Source organism: Ursus maritimus, unplaced genomic scaffold (genome assembly GCF_017311325.1).
Source record: "Ursus maritimus isolate PB19 unplaced genomic scaffold, ASM1731132v1 scaffold_19, whole genome shotgun sequence".
In the NCBI taxonomy this organism is placed as follows: Eukaryota; Metazoa; Chordata; class Mammalia; order Carnivora; family Ursidae; genus Ursus; species Ursus maritimus.
In genome coordinates, this window is record NW_024424341.1 from 48,541,947 (window position 1) to 48,562,728 (window position 20,782).

Genomic DNA, 20,782 nt, shown 5'->3' on the forward strand with positions numbered 1-20,782 from the left:
AAAAAAAAAAAGAATAAGGGTAGTTCCTTTTACAAAAAAAGAGAGAGAGCATTAATTATATGTTTTATGTATGCTGAGGCAAAAACCACATGTTCATCAGAGGGTCACTATACCACAGGGAAAAGAAATGAGCTGGAGCTATGTTTATCAGTATGATTGAATCTCACAAGCATAGTGTTGGTTGAGAAGTCTGGTCACAGAATACAAACAGTGTAAGAGTAAATGGTATAAAAAGGAGCATCTGGCCGGCTCAGCAGGAAGAGCGTGCACATGCAACTCTTGATCTGGGGGTTGTGAGTTCGAGCCCCACCTTGGGCAAGTAGAGATTGCTTGAAAAAAGAAATACATGGAATAAACAAACAAGTTTCTTAGAGATACATATATAGTAAAACTAAAGAATGGTAGGGGAATGCTAAACACAGAACTTGAGGATAGTAGTTACTTGTTGGTGTGAAAGGGGAATTTAGTCAGAAAAGGCAAAGAAAAGGCTTTCGCAGCGTCGGTAGTATTATCTCTCTGAAGCTTAGTGGTGGATGGGAGTCCTTACTAATTTTTTCTATCTTACATACATATTATGTGTATGAAATATTACAATTTCAGAAAGTACTATAATAGTGAATAAACATCAACATCACTTTCCTTTGTTTTGACTGTGAGACCTAATTGACAGAAAGTGTCTAACCCAAGTACTTGGTGATCAGTACCTACTATATTTGAACAATAAGACTTCATAGTGTCTTTCCATTGTTTTTATCATTGTAGGAATTTCATGAAGTGTCTGACAATAAAGTCAGAACACCTTTATATTAGCCAGATACTTAAGAGAATTGCATACTGAGATTTTGGAACAGTACGAAATAATTTGGCTTCATTTTTGCTTCACTGCAAATTTCCACATGACAAATCATTAGAAACCAAGCTTTTGTTTTAGAACAGTAGGTATGGGGCGCCTGGGTGGCTCAGTCAGTTAGGGGTCTGCCCTAGGCTCAGGTCATGATCCCAGAGTCCTGGGATCAAGTCTTGTCTTCCTCTGAATTATCTCACTTAGCATAATGCCCTCAAGGTCCATCCATGTTGTCGCAAATGGCAAGATTTTCTCATTTTTTATGGCTAAATAACAGAATACATAGTTTGCTCATCTGTATTTTTAACTACTTCCCTGGCTGGTTCTCTTGTGGACATAGTGGAGATCATCATTATGGAAATACCACCGTAGACGGTATTTGGGGGAGGCAGGGAGGTGAGGCTGGGAATATGAGGACAAACAGTGGGAAACATCTATAACCTATTTTCTTCAGTCTAGTAACAGTGAGGGGTGAGGTGAGGGCCAGTCTCTGGAATATACATTCGGATGGATGAGGATATCCTGGATTTCTTGGAAGGTGGTTTGTTCAGGGAGCCCCAGAAAACTTACTCCAGAGAAGCTGACAGGGAAGTAAGCAAGTTCTGAGCCTCTCCCAGTGGGCATGAAGAAGTGAGGTTCAGCAAACTTCCGCTTCCTTTATTGTGTCTTAGCTGCAAGCAACCACTAGGTGGCAGTTGTGTTCTAACTCGGGTTTTCATTAACTCGAACAAATACAGTAACACAAGTAGCATCAACCCCAGGTCAAACCTGAGTTGTTTTGCTTTTGGTGGCCTCTGATCCCCCAGATTTCTCTCTTCTAATAAGCCCAGTTTTAGGTACCATAGCTCTGATATGAATAGAGTGCTGTACTTGAGGTTGCCTAGATTCCAGAAGCCGAGAGGCTTCTTTAGCGTAAAGGGGAATGGACACGAGAGGAATTAATTTTTTAAAAAAATAACCTTCTTATTGTGAAGGATACCAGAAGTGCAGAAAAGTGAATAAAACAAGAGTACAGCTTGTCCCATTCTTATAAAACAAACACCTATGTGCCCCCACATAAGTCAAGATTTAGAAACTTACGAAACCCCAGAAGCCGGCCAGCCAACCTCGTATATTTTTCAGATCGAACCTGTTATCTCCTCCTAGCTGTGATCACCCTCTTGGCTTTCTGTAATAAATCCCTTGCTTTTTTTTTTTTTTTAAAGATTTTATTTATCTGAGAGAGAGAGAGAGAGCACGAGTGGGTGGAGGAACAGAGGGAGAAGAACAAGCAAACTCCCCGAGCCCAATGTGGGGCTCAATCCCAGGACCCCAAGTTCACAACCTGAGCCAAAGTCAGCCCCTAACCAGCTCAGCCACCCAGGCACCCAAATCCCTTGCCTTTTAAAATTAAATCTAAGTATGTATACCTAAGTAGTATAGTTTAACTGCCTTTTGGAAAACTGTACATAAATGGAATATAACAAATCTATTCTGATATATGTGGCTTTTTCACTTAACATGATGATTTTTTTTAAAATTTATTTATTTGACAGAGAGAGACAGCCAGTGAGAGAGGGAACACAAGCAGGGGGAGTGGGAGAGGAAGAAGCAGGCTCCTAGTGGAGAAGCCTGATATGGGGCTCTATCCCAGAATGCTGGGATCACGCCCTGAGCCCAAGGCAGACGCTTAACGACTGCACCACTCAGGCGCCCCACCACTTAACATGATGATCTTAAGATTGACCCATGTCACACAGGCTACTTCAGTTATTTTTATTGTACAGTAATTCATTTTAGGAATATACTGCAGTTGTTTATCCTACTAAAGATGGACATTTGGTTTGTTTCCAGTTTGGGACTATTATTAAATGTGTAAGTAATTTATAATCTTGGGCACGCTCTGTTGTCCACCTGTTTTCCCTCCCATATCATCTATGTATCCCAGCGTTCATAGGCACATGTTTGTTGGCAGGGCATAGATCTAGGAGTGGGTTTATTGGGTCATAGAGTGACTTTTTAAAAGACTTTAAAAGTGCAAAATGGAAACATCTACAAGAGTAGAAAGCTTCAAAAATTGAAAATATTTTGTTGATCTCTCATTGCCTTTCCTTCCTTTTTTCCCCTGGGGAATATATATATTTATTTATTTTAAAGATTTTATTTATTTGAGGGGGAGGAGAATACAAGCAGGAGAAGTGGCAGAGAGAGAGGGAGAAGCAGGCTTCCCACTGAGCAGGGAGCCTGACGTGGGGCTCGATCCCAGGACCCTGGGATCATGACCTGAGCCGAAGGCAGATGCTTAATGACCGAACCACCCAGGCGGCCCACAGATGAAGATTTTTAAAAACTATAGCCACCATACCATTACAATTGACAATTTAAAAAAATATATTAAGTTCTCCAAAGAAACAGAACTAATAGGTTGTGTAGGTGTGGCTGTATGATTTCTTGGGAGGTATCAGCTCTCATGATTGTGGAGGCTGAGAATTTGGAGTTGGAAGGGGTGGGGAAGATGTCTTTCTGATTAATTAGTAATTCTCTTAGCTGCTCCTGAGAACCGCTCCTTTTAGAAGAGTAGAATATTGACAGCTTAACTCGCCCACATCTGGGACTTCAAGACCAAAGCAGTTCTAGAGGGCCTCGAAGAAGATGGGGCAGCGACCTTTCTGTCAAGATGTATTTTGCTAACTGAGCTGTCCACATTGCCCTCCTAATAGCTTCCTCCCCAGCCCCATAAGAAGACCATTTGTTCTTGGGTGTGGACTATAAAGCTATATCTGTGTTTCCAAGATCTGCTACTACTTCTTACTCTGTTCTCTTGTAAAGAGAGCATTTATGTAACTGCTAGTCATGAGAGGAATCTGATTGCACATCACAGTTACCAGAGAGCTCGGTGAATAAATACGGATTCCTGCATTCTGCACCAGACTCTGTTAATCAGATGGCTTGATGCTGCAGTGACCTGACCCCTATTTAAAAAAAAATACCTCCCCAAGTGATTCTGACGGAACAGCATCAGCGGTAGGTTCACATTTAGGAAACAGTTACCTAGATGGTATTTGGAGCTGGGTGAGCCATGAGATGGGAACATGAGGAAAAAACACAGTTGCTCAATCTTCAGTGTCCCAAGATCATGAGACATTCGCACAGGTTCTCTTTTTATCTACTAGCAAGTTTATCTAGTATCTTAGGGTGGGATGAGTTGCAGGAGAGATCACCACTCTCCTATCTCTGGAATGTACATTCTGGAATGAAGGGACTTCCTGGATTAGAAAACAGACTTCCTTGCTCAGATGCGCTTAGAAATTCACTCTAGAGAGGGCACCTGGGTGGCTCAGTTGGTGAGGGCTGATTCTTGATTTCGGCTCATGTCATGATCTCAGGATTGCGAGATCGAGCACCTCGACGGGCTCTGCACTGGGTGTGGAGCCTGCTTAAGATTCTCTCTCCCCCTCTCTGCTTGCCCCTCCCGCCCCCAAAAAAATTCACTCTGGGGGAACTTGTGGAGGTTAGAATCTGGTTGTCCTAGAGGACCGCTCCCAGTGAGGTTGTACAGTTGAGGGGGCGGGTCAGACTCCTATTTCCTTGCTTTGTGTTCTGGCAGCCACAGGGTGGAGCTCGATTTCTAAGTTTGTTTTCTTTAGCACTTCGGACAAGTAAGGACACCAAAGCCAGCCATACCGGGATTGTTTGCAGCTGCTTCCTTTTGACCCCTCAGCTCTCCCTGCCCTGATAAATCCAGATTTCGAGAATTTCAGTGCCTCTAAGAATGGGTTGCCCTACTTGAGGCAGCCGAAATCCAGAAGCTATGAAGCATTCCTGGTATGAAGGAAAAGGAGCCTGAATTTCACTCAACTATTAAAAAAAAAAAAAAAAAGTGGGATATAACAAACCTAAGGGCAAAAATGAATAGAAGATAAACATGAAGATTAGGGATGCCTGGGTGGCTCAGTCAGTTCAGCATCCGCCTAGGTTCATGATCTCAAGGTGGTGAGATCAAGCCGCAGGTTGGGCTCCACCCTCCGCCGAGAGTCAGCTTGAGATTTTTATCTCTCTCCCCTCACTCCCCCCTTTAAAGTAAATAAATGAATCATTTTTTAAAATGAAGATTAATACCTTTGTGTAAAAGAAATACCCGTGTACCAGCAGCAAGTGAAGACAGATCATGATCAGCGTTCCAGAAGCCATCAACCACACCGTACTTTTTTCTGATCATTTTCCCTCCCTCCTTCCAACTGTAACCGCTATCTTGATTATGGCAATCAATTCATCACTTTCCTTCATAATTTTACGACATAGTTATATATCTCTAAACTGTCAGTTAAGTGTCTGCCTTTGGCTCAGGTCATGATCCCAGGATCCAGGGATCAAGTCCCCCATCGGGCTCCCTGCTCAGCGGGGAGTCTGCTTCTCCCTCTCCTGCTCCCCCTGCTTGTGCTTTCTCCCTCTCTCGCTCTCTCTGTCCAATAAATAAATAAAATCTTAAAAAAATAAACGAAACAAAAAAACAATTTAGCCAAAAGCCCAGAGAAATTATTAGAAACAATTTAAATGGTTATTAATATGTAACTGATTAAATGTTTTGTTATCTCAATCCAGTGGAATACCATCAAGCATTAAAAAGGAGGAAACTACATGCTGATATAACTGGCATGTTTTTGCTAAGAATTGCTAGAATTTCATCTAGCTGAAAGGATGACTGAGAAAAGTATTATTTTAGGTGGTTGACTTTCCACCTACTTCTTGTAATGGAGGGGGATGAATATTGGGTAGGAAGCTGGCAGTCTCTACCACATCCTACCTCTTTGCCTCCTCAACATCCCTGTATACTCTTCCAAACAGAAGTAATCCCATTCTTTCCAAAGGTGATATAGCCCCAATGTTTTATTTTGGAGTTTTAGATTCAATGAGTTTTGTAAGTGTTTCTTTGTGATAAGCATTCCATAAACTTAAAAGAATCCTTGGCTTCCAGAGACTCAATACGTAATAGTGCAATAGGAACTGGGCATACACAATGAAGACTTCCAATGAAGAACAGAAAAATAGGATACAGCAGGCACTATTCTGTTGCAAATAACCAAGGCCAGTGAGCAGGAATTGTAAGAATTCCTGGCCCTGACAGTGAAGCAAGTTTCATAATTAACCAGTTTGGAAGCACTGGTTCTGTTGAGAAGATGTATACCATCCTTTGTGACTCCTGGCTTTGCACTCGTGCATTTCTTACTTGTGTCTTATTTTCTATAGCCACACCTTAGTTGGACATTTCTTGGGAACTAAAAGGCATTTCTAGGAGTCGAAAATGCAATAGAAATGGGTAGACTGCCTTGTGCACTGGAAATGCAAAACTTTGGGGGTGACATGAGGAAAGGAGAGAGGATGACAGTAAAGCAGCAGAACGAGTAAGGGACATTTGATAACAAGACTACCTAATATTTAGTTTGAGTTCTTTCTTTTGCCAATGCATCAGGGAACTATGTTGTGCAGTAATAGATAATATGTGAGTGGTGTTTGCAGAGAGAGAAAAAAAAAAGCTGAGTACTATTGTGGACTGACTTTTTCCAAAACAAAAGCACCAGGCAACAGTTAGCCAGAGTGTTTTACTTGAAGCAGAAGCTCAAAACCAGAGGTGTTCATAAAAATGTAAACCACATGGGAATTTGTAAATATTGTAAACTGCGGTGAGAATCCACTGGACGCTCCCAATTCATGAAATGAGGATGAGAGATCATTTTAGCTACACATTACTTGACACCTGGATGACACTATTGTCTATTGATTCATTAATTCAATATTGAGTGTCTATCACACATTAGACACTATTTCATACAGAGTATGGGGATCCATCAGTGAACAATATGGACCCAAATCCCTGCCTTCAGATAGCTTATATTCTCAGTATGTGAAGGAAACCATACCAAGTACTACACACACTATTATACTGTTTCATGCCAGTAAATCTGACAGTTTGGATGAAATGGCTAAATTCCTTGAAAGTCACGGTTTACCGAAACTGACAGAAGAGGAAATAGAAAATCTGAATAGTCCCATAACTATTAAAGTAATCGAACTCATTGCTAGAAGCCTTCCTGGAAAGAAAACTCAAGGCCAGCTGGCTTCGCTAGTGAAATTCTAAACATTTACGAAAGAAAAGAATCAGAGGAATCACTTCCCAAGTCTGTTTAGGGGGCCATCGGAAGTTTAATGTCAAAGCTGACAAGGACATTTGAGGAAAGGAAAGTAATAGATCCATCTTCCATCTTTACATACACATAAATGCAGAAGTTCTAAACAAACCTAGCGAGATAAATTACAAATAGACAAAATACATCATGACCAAGTGTGGTTTATTCTGGGACTGCAAGGGTAGTGTAACATGCGGAAATTAATCAGTGTAATGTATGATGATTGAAAGGATGAAACTAATATGATCATCTTAATATATACATAAAATGGAAGTCATACAATCCAATAACCATTCATGATTTTGAAATGAAAACTCTTAGTAAACTATGAATACAAAGAAGTTTCTGTAATCTGATTAAAATAGCTTTAAAAAACACCCTAGGCAAAATTTTAATGGTAAAATAACTAAAGTTTTCCCCTTACTATACTCTCTCACCTAAACTTTACAAATTTCCTACCACTTTCTTTTCTCCTCCCTTGTACTCTTAGACAACCTCCACTTTATCCCAGGGTAGAGACTGAGGTCCAAAATCAAAATGACACCTTATGTCACCCCCCCCCCAAATCAGGGGACACCAAAGTATTTTTCCTGATGAGTGTCTCAGTATGACCCAAGGTAAGATGAAGCTGGAAATGGGAGCAGGGTTAAGAGTATGCAGAGCTCAAAAGTGTCCCCCAGCCCCCTCACATTGGCTGTAACTCTGCTTCTGCAGATGGTAAAGCAGATTTGGCTGTTGTGTCACTGGTCTGGGTTACGTCCTCAGTAAGGGCCCTCTCCAGACTGGCAGGCAGGGAGTGGATCAGTCTTTCTCGGAAGTCTTGGCCCACAAAGACGTAGAGCATTGGGTTGAGGCAGCTGTTGAAGAAGGCCAGGGAGCTCGTTGGATTAACAAAGACACGAAGGATTTTGTACTTACCCTCCAACAATCTCTCTTTGACCCAGACTGTGTTTAAAAGGGCAACCATTTGAAAGGGGAACCAACAGAGAAAGAAGGAAGCCACAACAGCAGTAAGGACCCGTAAGGGACGGCTGGATTGAATCATGCCTTTTTTGCGTATCTTGGCAGCAATGAGCCCATAGCAGATAGCAACGATGGACATTGGCATGCTGAAGCCAATGATGAACCGGATGATCCCTCTGGCCGTCAACATGGCGATGGTAAACTTCATCCTCTCTGCAGTACTGTTGCCCCAGGGTGCAAAGTTGAAAGTACAGTATGTATTCCCTGTTTCATCATTTTTTGTAGTCACAAAGATGAAAACTGGCAAAGTAAGGATTAGGGCAAGAATCCAGGGTACCATGATCACTTTTGTAGCCAGACTTACAGTACGGTGGTTCTGGGCCCAGACGGGATGCAGGACACAAATGCAGCGGTCCAGTGCGATGCAAGCAATGAGGAAAACACTCCCAAACAGGTTTATGTCCACCACAATGTGAACTGCCTTGCATAGGAACCAGCCAAAAGGCCACTGTTCTCTCAGGGCCTTTGAGACAATGAGGAATGGTAGGGTGGCAGTGAAGGAGAAGTCGGCTAAGGCAAGGTTCAGGTAACAGATCGTGGTGACTGTGCGTGCCATCCGGAATCCAGCCACCCAGATCACAAGCCCGTTGCCCAGGACGCCAAGGACAAAGGTGATCCCAAGCACCACCAATGATAGGATCCGCAGAACCGTGTAGCCAGCAGACTCATGGAGCATCTCCTGACTTCCATTCACAGGGATAGAGAGGTTGCGCTCCATCTTGCCCACACCTGAAACATTTCAACAATGGTCATGTCTCATCTGCAGAACCATCTGCCAGCATCCCTATTCGTGGCCACCATCAACCTCCAATAAGCTCCCACTCCAACCAGGACACCCACTCTCCTGAAACCTGTGGCCAGTCATACTATAAAATTGGCACTCCCTTGGCTATTACTTTGGGAGAGGATAGTTCTCCATATTCCCATAATTATTCAGATGTATTCCACCTGTTGGGCTGATTGCTTAGTCAAGAAGCTTCCTGTTCACTAGCAGAAAACTACACTGAGGGTATATAGATAAGAAAAAATTGGTGGGTAGACAATTATGGCCTAGTGAGGGGAAACACTAGACTCAGTCAGTAGGTTCACCTCTCACCCATGATTCACCGCACAGATGCTGGCAAGCTCTGCAGCGATTTCCGCCCCAGGTTCTCCCAGACTCCCAGCTCCCACTACGAGAACCCTTCACCTGCTATTTGCTTAGTATTGAGGTTAAAGTTGTAGAATTTGGTTTGAGTGTGTAATTGAGGACCTTGAACTGTTACTGGTAATATGTAGTAATACTGTTACATCATGTGGATTCTGTGCTAGAGGAAGTCAGCAAAGGGGGCCCTATCTCTGCTTTCAACCTTCTGTTTTTCATTGCTTGATATGGATCTCTTCTCTGGGATGTGAAGAATTTTTGCCCGTTGCATAGCGTTAGTGTTCTGTGGGATAAAGAGTATGAGAGTAATAAAGTTTGTTAGTAGTAACTGTTGGGTTCTTGTCAGAGACCATGCACTGTGTTAATTGCTATATGTGGGGATCCAGTTTGATCTATGTAAGAATGCTATAATGCTCGTTATTTCTGGTTTTCATAAGAATAAACTGATGTTCAGAGCAGTTCTAGAAACTGCCCAAAGTCACTTAAGTAGTAAGTGGTAGAGGAAGGACTTTGACCCAGGTTAATCTGGCTTTCTCTGTTACACATTTGTGACAGACATTGCTGGTTGCCCCCAATCCATTCCCCTAGTCTCTTCTGCTGCCCAAACCACAGTTTTGTTTAGTTACTCATCCTTCTGAGAGGGTGTTCTTTCCTCTCTGTCTCTGGAGGCAAATTCTGATTAGTTTCACCCGTAGCTGGAATCCCCTTTGCTTTGCAAAGGCTTGCTTTGACAGTGGGCACATGACTAAATCCTAGACAGTAACACTGTGGGAAGATATCCAGGGGAGCTTCTAGGGATAGATTTGCTTGCTTTTAAGAATAAGACTCCCCCTTGGGGCGCCTGGGTGGCACAGCGGTTAAGCGTCTGCCTTCGGCTCAGGGTGTGATCCTGGCGTTCCAGGATCGAGCCCCACATCAGGCTCCTCTGCTATGAGCCTGCTTCTTCCTCTCCCACTCCCCCTGCTTGTGTTCCCTCTCTCGCTGGCTGTCTCTATCTCTGTTGAATAAATAAATAAAATCTTAAAAAAAAAAAGAATAAGACTCCCCCTTAAAAAAAAAAAAAAAGAATACAAATCCCCCCACCAAAAAAAAAGAATAAGAATTCAAAAAAATGTAGTGTCTGCGTCTGGACCAGGTCACGTCTGTAACCACTGGCTCCACAATAAACCCAGAAGTCTGTGTGACTTGTGCCACATTAACAGATTTCCTCCTATTGTGATCTGTTAGCTGTATCAGAAATATCCAGGGTGGCTGGGGTGCCTGGCTGGCTCAGTCAGTAGAGCATGCAACTCTTGATCTTAGGCTTGTGAGTTCAAGCCCTACTTTGGGTGTAGAGATTACTTAAAATCTTAAAAAAAAAAAAATCCACGGCAGCTATTAATAATGCATATTCATGAACCCCACCCTGGAATCTCTTTGCATAAAAGTTAAGGTGGTCTTCTAAGGCCTCAAAAATTTGAGGATCATTTTACTCTGGGCTATTCAGCCTCCTTAAGAGAAATTGCAATTACTGAGCACCTTTTCACATTTAATACTCAAGATAATACTGCAAGGTGTCGGGGTGCCTGGGTGGCTCTGTTAAGTGTCCAGCTCTTGATTTTGGCGCAGGTCATGATCTCAGGGTGATGGCATGGAGCACCACGTCAGGTTCCACGCTTAGCAGGGAGTCTGCTTCAGATTCTCTCTCTCTCTCTCTTCCTCTTCCTCTCCCCTCACGTCTCTCTAAAATGAATAAATAGGGACACCTGGGTGTTTCAGTCAGGTTGAGTGTCTAAGTCTTTCAGCTCAGATTGTGATTTCAGGGTCATAAAATTGAGCCCCACATCAGGCCGCGTGCTCAGGGAGGAGTCTGCTTGAGATTCTCTGTCCTCTCCCTCTGCCCCTCCCACCCATGGTCTTTCTCTCTCTCTCTAAAATAAATAAGTAAATCTTTAAAAAATAATAATAGGGTGGGGGAATGGGGTAATTGGTTATGGGCATTAAGGAGGGCACTCGATGTGGTGAGCACTGGGTGTTATATGCAACGGATGAATCACTAAATTCAACCCCAAAACTAATAATATACTATAGGTTAACTAAGCTGAATTTAAGTAAAATTAAAACTAAAATAATAATAATAATAATAATAATAATAATAATAATAATATTGCAAGGTGTCTGTTATCATCCTTCTTTTATCAAGGGGAAACCATGGCCCAGAGGTTTCAGTAGTTTGTTCAGCATCATGCCCAACTAGTCAGCAGAGGCAGCAAGTTTTAAAAACTGGATTTAACCAATTCCAGAGCCACTGCCTTTGCCAGTCTAAAATGCTGCTTTTTAAAGGAGTTCCCCCAAGATTACCTGGAAGTGATCTCCATCCCTCCGGTCCTTCTTCCTGTCTTTACCAGTCACTTTCCAGCGGGCCTCTATGGCACATCGCTTGATGTGTAGTGCAGGTTCTCGACCTTGGCGCCATTGACATTTGGGGCTGGATAATTCTTAGTTTTGGAAGACTGTCCTGTGCATTGTGGAATGTTTAGCAGCATCCCTGACCCCTGTCTACTCAATGCTAGAGGCAGCTGCGCCGCCAGTTTTGACATCCAAAAGTGCCTACAGACATTGTCAAATGTCCCCTGGGTTGGGGGGGGATCACTCCCAGTTGAGAGTCACTGTTACCAGTGTGAAAAGTGCTAGGCTCTGGAGGGAGGTCAGTCTGTGTTCTACTCTTCATCTGACACCTGCCCAAGGAGTTCTTAGTGCCGTCTCTTTGACCTTCAGTTTGCTCCTTTGCAGAATGGAGGCGGTTTTATGGTGCAGACTGATTTTCAGGTGAGGATTAATTAAGAGTGGACATGGAAGTGTTTGAGGCTGGACCAAGTGAGTCTTTAATAGATGGAAACTCTCAGTCTTCACCAGGCTCTATGCTGTGTGCTGGGGTTCAGTCCCGGGCCATGCATTGTGGAAGCTCAAGTTCAGGTCAAGACCAGTGCTCGTAACAGTAGTAGCTAGTACTTAGGAATATTTTCCATATGTCAAGAGCTCCTTTAGCCCTCGCCACAACCCTCACATATGAGCATTTGAGCTCAGCCAGACAGATTCCACCAGAATTGTCCCCTCAATTCTCTGCCACCCACCATTCTGCCTTAACAGAGTAAAGTTCTCTCTACACACTCACTAAGCACCCTGTGAGGCGCTCAGAAAATATGGTATGTTCAGTGATCCACAGATCTTGGTTTAAAAATGCTGCTACAACACGGAAGGACAATTGTGCAATGACAGGAGGGGAAAGGCCAGTGAGGCAAAGTTGTACATTATGGGCCCACCCTAGTTGCGGTGTGGGAGACGGGACCTGTGAACCGCACACGATACGACTGTGGATTATGAGGGCTCCTGTTTGGTGAGCCCCTCAAATGTGCCAGTCACTGTCCATTTTATAATCTCCAATTACAACAACCTTGCTATGGGATAAGAAGAGGAAACCACGGCTCTGGCAGGGGAGGTGACTTGCCCAGTGAGTGTTACAACTGTTAGGGGCACAACTGAATTTATGACCAGATTTCAGATGGCAACTCAGTATTTCTGTGTTAGCTTACTCTACTTCTCTACCATATTTGCACTTCCAACTTTTGCTTTTTTTTTTTTTTCCTCCAAGTTTTGAAATAACTTCAGTTCTTTTCTCCTTCCTGCTTTTACCTGGCATCTCCCCTTCTCGTCCCCTCTCTCAGCAGATGCCTTTGCCTGATATTGTAATGGGAAAATGGTAACCATGAGAACTTTTTAGCCTGCCCTGCCCCAAACCTTCCAATCCACCTGCACCTGTCGTAGCGAGTAAAGAGTTCTCTTTCATCCCAGCAGCTACCCTCCCATGTTTGCTCCCTCTCTACTTCACCTTCTGGAGAAATTTCTTCCTGCATTATCCCCTTTCTTTTCTCCCAAAGACAAAAACCCAAGATTTTCTTTCTACTAGGTTATTCTCACAATTCCATAAATGTGACCGTATCTCCTCCCTTTAAAAGAAACCATCCTGGGGCGCCTGGCTATTAGCTCAGTGGGTAGAGCATCTCAGAGTTGTGAGTTCAAGCTCCACATTGGGCATTGAGCTTACTTTAAAAAATAAATTAAAAAAAAAAGAAAAAGAAACCATCCTTGGCCCATAGTCCTTTCCAGCTTCAGCCCTATTTCTCTCAAGAGAATTCTTTCTGTGAAGAGGATTCATAGCCAAACTTTAGAAGGGAGCCTCTCCACTCCTCACCTCACATTTTCTCCTAAACATACTCCAGACTGACTTTGCTGCTCACCGCTCCACAGAATGTGCTCTCCTCAGGGATACCTGTGGCCTTCTCCTTGCCCACTCCAGTGGTCCCTTTTCAGTCCTCATCCTGATACCTCAGTGACAGAGGACCCACGGACCCCTCCCTCCTTCTTAAGACATTTTTCTTATGCCTTGAAATGATCAAATGTATCCACAGCACACTCTTGGTTGATATTATAGCTCAGTTGGCCACCTCTTCTCAGTCCAATTTACTAGGTTTTTCTCCTCTAAATTTAACTTTTTTTATTTTTAAAGATTTTTTTAAAAGGTTTTATTTATTTATTTATTTAGAAAGCACACTTGTGCATGAGCAGGGGGAGGGGCAGAAGGAGAGGGAGAGAGAGAATCCCAAGCAGACTCCACACTGAACACGGAGCCCAACGCGGGGCTCAATCTCACAACCCTGAGATCATGACCTGAGCTGAAATCAAGAGTTGGATGCTTGACCGACTGAGCCACCCAGGTGCCTCTGAAAGATTTTATTTTTAAGATTTTATTTTAAGATTTCTCCACACCCAACATGGGGCTCGAACTTACAACCTTGAGATCAAGAGTCACACACTCCACTGACTGAGCCTGCCAGGCGCCCCCTCTAAGTTTAAATGTTAGGGCATCTCTGGGCTTATACCCCTTCCATGCACTATACAGAGTCTTTCCATAGTAATATCCAGTCTCATGGCTTATAATACCACATTGATAACTCCTTTTTTTTTTAAGTTTTATTTATTTAAGTACTCTCTCTACCCAACATGGGGCTCGAACTCACAACCTTGAGATCAAGAGTCACATGCTCCACTGACTGAGCTGGCCAGACACCCCCTCTAAGTTTAACTTTAAATGTTAGGGTGTCTCTGGGCTTATACCTGCTCCCTTCCATCCTCTATACGTAGTCTTTCCATAGTATCATCCAGTCTCATGGCTTATAACACCACATTGATAACTCCTTTTTTTTTTTTTAGTTTTATTTATTTAAGTAATCTCTACACCCAACATGGGGCTCGAACTCACAACCCGGAGGTCAAGAGTTCCATGCTCCGCTGACTGAGCCAGCCAGGTGCCCCGGTACCAATAGCCACCTGACTTCTTGACATCTCCCTGTGGGAATCCCATAGGCATTCCAAACCTGACATTACCCAAACCAAACTCTTACTATCCCATCCTCCCAAATCTGCCTCTCTCCTAGTATTCCATATCTGTTTGGATTAAACACTCAGCTGTTAAAGCTCCAAATCTAAAATGGATCCTTGATGCCTTTCCCTTATCACCCAACCCAATCCAAGCCTATCGATTCTGTCTGCAAAGCAACTAAATCCACACCCAGAATCATTCCCATCCCCACTGCCCTTGTCCATGGCTCCTCGGCTGGCCTGCATATTTGCACTGACCTTGCAAATAGCTTCTTCCTGCTTCAAATGTCTCCCCTGCCACTACCCCCCCAGAAATCCATCTTCAGACAATAGCCAAATGATCTTTTAAAAACACAGAACACGACATTCTGCTCAGCATCCTCCAGTGGTTTCCAAACTCCGACTTCCAAACTCAAGCTTACTGAGCACTCTTGGATCTTCCCCATCTATCCTTTTGTGACCCAATTTCCAAAGTGTGGGAGAGTCCCCACACCAACAAACAATTCTTGGACACCAGTAGGTGTCCAAGAATTCAACTCAATTCTCACATTATCAGACTCGCAGGTTTAAGGTTCAGTCCTAAAAGGTGCCCACCTGCCCCTGGGGCAATTCAGACACTAGTTACAAGCCCAGGGTACCTGTGCTTCTGACTGGCTGTAAATCAGAGGTTCCCACAACTGCTTCTGATTAATAAATAAACAGATTAGTAAATAAACAGATTCAACTAATCTGTTGCAGTGGCTCACAGAACCCAGAGAAATATTTTACTTACTAGATCATCAGTTTATTAAAGGATACAACTCAGGAACAGCAGATGAAAGAGATGCTGGGGCCAGGTATGAGGAAAGGATGTGGCACTTCCATGTCCTCTCCAGGTAGCTGCCTTCCCCACATCTCCACATGTTTTCACCAACCCAGAAGCTCTCCGAAGCCCATCCTTTTGGGTTTTTATGGAGGCTTCATTACATAGGCATGGTTGATTAACTCATTCACCATTGGATATGAACTCAGTCTCCACCACTTCTTTCCCTGGAGGTCAGGGGGTCGAGACTGAAAGTTCCAGCCATCCAATCACATGGTTGGTCCCCATCCTTAGGTGCTTTCCAGAAGTCACCTCCTTAACACAACAAAAGATACCTCAATTGCTCAGGAAATTCCCAGGGTTTTAGGAGCTCTGTGCCAGAAACAGGACCAAAACCAGGTGTATATTTCTTATTATATATCACAACATCACACTCAGTCATACTCCATACACTCTGATCTTGCACAATGTGCTCCTTCCAAATTGAATTCCTTCAATTCCTTCAATTCCTTGAATATGCCAAGCTCATCGCCATCTCAGGGCTTCTGCCTCCTCTGTTCCTTCTGCCTACGATGCTCTTTCAAGCTTCCCACGTTTGGCTCTTATCGAATATTCATTCTCAGCTTAGTAATTACATCTTCAGAGGCCCCACCTGGCCCACAATGCAGAGCAGCTAATCCAGGCACAGTTTATCCTACCAGATATTTTTGTTTATGTATCTATTCTTTCATTTTCTGTTCTAAATATCCTCCACATTGGAGCACCTGGGTGGCTCAGTCGGTTAAGCATCTGCCTTTGGCTCGGGTTATGATCCCGGGGTCCTGGCGTCAAGCCCCAAACTAGGCTCTCTGCTCAGCAGGGAGGTCGTTTCTCCCTCTTCCCCTGCCCCTCCTCCTGATCGTGCTCTCTCTCATGCGGTCTCAAATAAATTAAAAAAAATATTTAAAATAAATAGCGAGATAAATAAATAAATAAATATCCTCCACAGTAGTATATATGCTAGAAGACTACCAAATTCTTTAGGTGCTAAAACTCTAGAGTAATGCTGTCGAATAGAAACGTACACGTGGGGGCGCCTGGGTGGCGCAGTCGTTAAGCGTCTGCCTTCGGCTCAGGGCGTGATCCCGGCGTTGAGGGATCGAGTCCCACATCGGGCTCCTCAGCCGGGAGCCTGCTTCTTCCTCTCCCTCTCCCCTGTTGTGTTCCCTCTCTCACTGGCTGTCTCTCTGTCACATAAATAAATAAAATCTTAAAAAAAAAAAAAAAAAAGAATCTCAAGGATCCTGAGGAGCCAAAACAATTAAAAAAAAAAAAAAAGAATCATACACGTGAGCCACATGTGAGGCTTACCATTCTTTCATGTTTTGTTTTGTTTTAACATTTTATTTATTTGACAGAGAGAGAGAGAGACAGCCAGCGAGAGAGGGAACACAAACAGGGGGAGTGGGAGAGGAAGAAGCAGGCTCCCAGTGGAGGAGCCTGATGTGGGGTTCGATCCCAGGACCCCGGGATCATGCCCTGAGCCGAAGGCAGACGCTTAACAACTGAGCCACCCAGGCACCCCTTACCATTCTTTCTACAAAGTAGAAGAAATCGATTGTGATAACATATTAATTTTAATAATATATTGTATGTAACCCAACATATCAAAAAGAATATTCATTGGAACATGGAACCAATATAAGAATTATCAATCAGCAGGGCGCCTGGGTGGCTCAGTCGTTAAGCGTCTGCCTTTGGCTGGGGTCATGATCCCAAGGTCCTGGGATCAATCCCTGCATCGGGCTCCCTGCTCCGCTGGAGCCTGCTTCTTCCTCTCCCACTCCCCCTGCTTGTGTTCCCTCTCTCACTGACTGTCTCTCTCTCTGTCAAATAAATAAGTAAAATCTTTAAAAAAAAAAAAAAAAGAATTATCAATCAGCTATTTTATATCCTTTTTCCATGCTAACTCTTTGAATATACTAAACGAATCCTACACTTAGAGCACAGCTCAGCGAGAGCTCAATTACTATATGTGGCAAGTGGATTCTATATTGGACAGTCCAGCTCTGAAGGTTTAGGAGGTATCTGCCACCTAGCAGATGTTCAAATAACAATTTTCGAAATTGTTAGGCCCCAACTTACCACCAGCTAAGATCCTTTTTCTGTTGCTAGTTCCCGCTTCCTGCAGAGTGACTCAGGGTAGGCAGATGTTTTATTGGACAAGGTCGGGGAGGGGTGGTGGAGCTGGAACCAATCAGGTGACAGAAACCCAGGGCTTTTTGCAATTTCCAGAAAGCACCCTGGATATGTTGTCAGTGTACTCTCCTTAGAGACTGAAGTCTGAATGTTCCCCTCACCTCCAGCCTACTGTGGGAGACAGGAATTCAGCCCTCTAAATGTCAAGGGTCGGGGCGCCTGGGTGGCACAGCGGTTAAGCGTCTGCCTTCGGCTCAGGGCGTGATCCTGGCGTTATGGGATCGAGCCCCACATCAGGCTCCTCCGTTATGAGCCTGCTTCTTCCTCTCCCACTCCCCCTGCTTGCGTTCCCTCTCTCGCTGGCTGTCTCTATCTCTGTCAAATAAATAAATAAAAAATAAAAAAATTAAAAATAAATGTCAAGGGTCAAGGAGTGTAGGTGTCCAGGCCCTTTCTCCTTCGGAGATTCAGGAAAATGAAGGAAACAATTACTGAGGTGAGGAGAACTCGAGACAAGCAATACAAAGTGGTAGATGATGGTTAAGCCAAAACTCGTTTCTCTCCTCACACAGCACTTCTGACACCAAATGTGTAGTAAAGGGCTCGATCCCACAAGACCACCCCCATTTCAGATGCTACTTGCAAGACCCAGGTTGTCACTTACACCTGACGGACCAGCTATAAATCAGGGATCCCTGGGACCCCCTCCTCAGGTTCAGTAGTTTGCTAGAGTGGCTCGACAAACTCAGGAAGGCAATTTGCTTTTGTTTACCAGTTTATTTTAAAGGATTCAAGACCAGCAGAAGCCAGCATCCATCATGTCAGTTCTGATGAAAAATGAACAGTAGAGTTCTTATCACCCCCAGGCATGGCTGGACCAGCCAGGAACCTGTAGGAAGGCAACCCCGCGAGCTTACAAGTAGTTAATTAGCACTACCCTAAAGGTATAATCACCAGATGTACTTCATGAAATCTCTAACCTAAAGAATAAAGATATTCTTCAGATTCTCAGTCTCTTGAGTTGGAAAAGACCTCCAGGGGACCAGATACAATGGCACCATAGCACCTGCTAACATTATCTCATGGGCCTCCAGTCAGCGGCATCCACCTTCTCAGGAGACCCCTGCCCCAAATTTTACCCATTGTTTTATTTTAAAGATTTGTTAGAGAGAGAGAGCACAAGCAAGGTTGGAGAGGGAGAAAAAGAATCTCAAGCAGACTCCCCACAGAGGGAGGAGCCTGACTCGGGGCTCGATCCTGTGACCCTGAGATCATGACGTGAGCCAAAATCAAGAGTAGGACACTTAACCGACTGAGCCACCCAGGGGCCCCAAATTTTGCCCTTTAAAACCCCTGACTTGCAAGGCATCAGGGCATTTGGGGCTAATGAGCATTAGCCCCGCATTCTCCTGAGCGGTGCCACACCAATAAATAGCCCTGCTCTCTCCTCTGCCAAAGCTCAATGTCCGTTTTTACTGGCTTGTGCACGGGAGGCGGACAAACTCATTTGGTTCGGTTACAGGGCCGGATGAAGAGATGCCTAGGGCAAGGTACGAGGAAGGCGGAGTGCACACTTTCCCCGCCCTTTCTGAGGGCTCCACCCTCCCAACACCTTAATGTGTTCGCTAGCCTGGAAGCTCGTCAAATCTTCTCCGTCAGGAGTTTTTACAGAGCTTAATTTTCAGCCCCCTCCCATCTCCCCTTCCTGAAGTCAGTGTATGGGGCTGAAAGTCCCAAACTTTAATCACCTGGTCTTTCAGCCCCCCTTAAGTCACCTCATTAGCATAAACTCTGGTGTGATCAGAAAGAGCTCCCTAGGTATAACAAAATACACTTTTATCACTCAGGAAATTCCTAGGGTTTTAGGAGCCTGTGCCAGGAACCAGGGACAAAGACCAAATATATTTCTTAACAAAACACAGTCGCGCTAAACACAACGGTAGGGGCACCTGGGTGGCTCAGTTGGTTGAGCGTCCTGTTTTTGATTTTGGCTCAGGTCGTGATCTCAGGGTCACGAGACAGAGCCCCACATCAGGCTCCATGTTCAGCACAGTCTGCTTGAGATTCTCGCTCCCTCTCCCTCTGCCCCTCCTGCCTCTGCTTTAGATAGATAGATAGATAGATAGATAGATAGATAGATAGATAAAATCTTTTTTAAAAAATGGACAGGGGGGGCGCCTGGGTGGCACAGCGGTTAAGCATCTGCCTTCGGCTCAGGGCGTGATCCCGGTGTTATGGGATCGAGCCCCACATCAGGCTCCTCCGCTATGAGCCTGCTTCTTCCTCTCCCACTCCTCCTGCTTGTGTTCCCTCACTCGCTGGCTGTGTCTATCTCTGTCAAATAAATAAATAAAATCTTTAAAATAAATAAATAAATAAAATGGGCAGAGGACCTGAATAAACATTTCTCCGAAGAAGCCGTACAGATGGCCAACAGACGCATGGGAAGATGCTCGCTCAACATCACTTATCATCAGGAAGATGCAAATCAAAACCTCAATGAGATACGACCTCACACCTATCAAAATGGCTAGAATCAAAAAGGCAAGAAATAACAAGTATGGTGAGGATGTGGAGAAAAAGGAGCGCTGATGTTGGTGGGAATATAAATTGGTACAGCCACTGTCAGAAACAGTATAGAGGTTCCTCAAAAAGTCAAAAATAGAAATACTACATGATTCGGTAATTCCACTACTGGATATTTATCCAAAGAAAACAAAAACAATTAGTGTTTAATTCTTTTTTAATTAAAAAGATAAATGCACCCTTATGTTTATTGCAGCAGTATTTACAATAGCCAAGATATGGAAGCAACTAAAGTGTACATTGATAGGTGAATGGATAAAGAAGAGGTGGTATACGTATATAATGGGATATTACTCAGCCATAAGAATGCGATCTTGCCATTTGCAACAACATGGATGGATCCAGAGGGTATTATGCTAAGTGAAATGTCAGAATGACATTTACATATGATTTCACTTCTATGTGGAATATTTAAAAACAAATGAACAAACAAAAAAGCAGAAACTGTATTCCATAAATGCAGACGAACTGGTGGCTGCCAGAGGGGAAGGAGTAGGGATGGGCAGAATGGGTGAAGGGAAGTGGGAGGTACAGTCTTACAGTTATGGAATGAGTAAGTCATGGGGGTGAAAGGTACAGCACAGGAAATTAGTCAGTGATATGTAATAGCGTTGTACGAGGAC

General features: G+C 43.8%; 1 protein-coding gene across 2 annotated transcripts; it reads right to left on the reverse strand.

Annotated features, from left to right (window-relative positions):
• Window positions 1-7,153: 7,153 nt before the first annotated feature.
• Window positions 7,154-17,849, reverse strand: FPR2 (formyl peptide receptor 2). Of its 2 annotated transcripts, none has more exons than XM_008684747.2 (2): window positions 17,520-17,849; window positions 7,154-8,760 (listed from the first exon to the last, which is right to left on the reverse strand). In XM_008684747.2, exon 2 carries the CDS (start codon window positions 8,747-8,749, stop codon window positions 7,694-7,696), a length of 1,056 nt encoding a protein of 351 aa, XP_008682969.1. In that variant the 5' UTR covers window positions 8,750-8,760; window positions 17,520-17,849; the 3' UTR covers window positions 7,154-7,693. The 2 variants fall into 2 exon arrangements, with proteins under 2 accessions (XP_008682969.1, XP_040488910.1); XM_040632976.1 differs by lacking the exon at window positions 17,520-17,849 and adding an exon at window positions 10,694-10,883.
• Window positions 17,850-20,782: the final 2,933 nt, after the last annotated feature.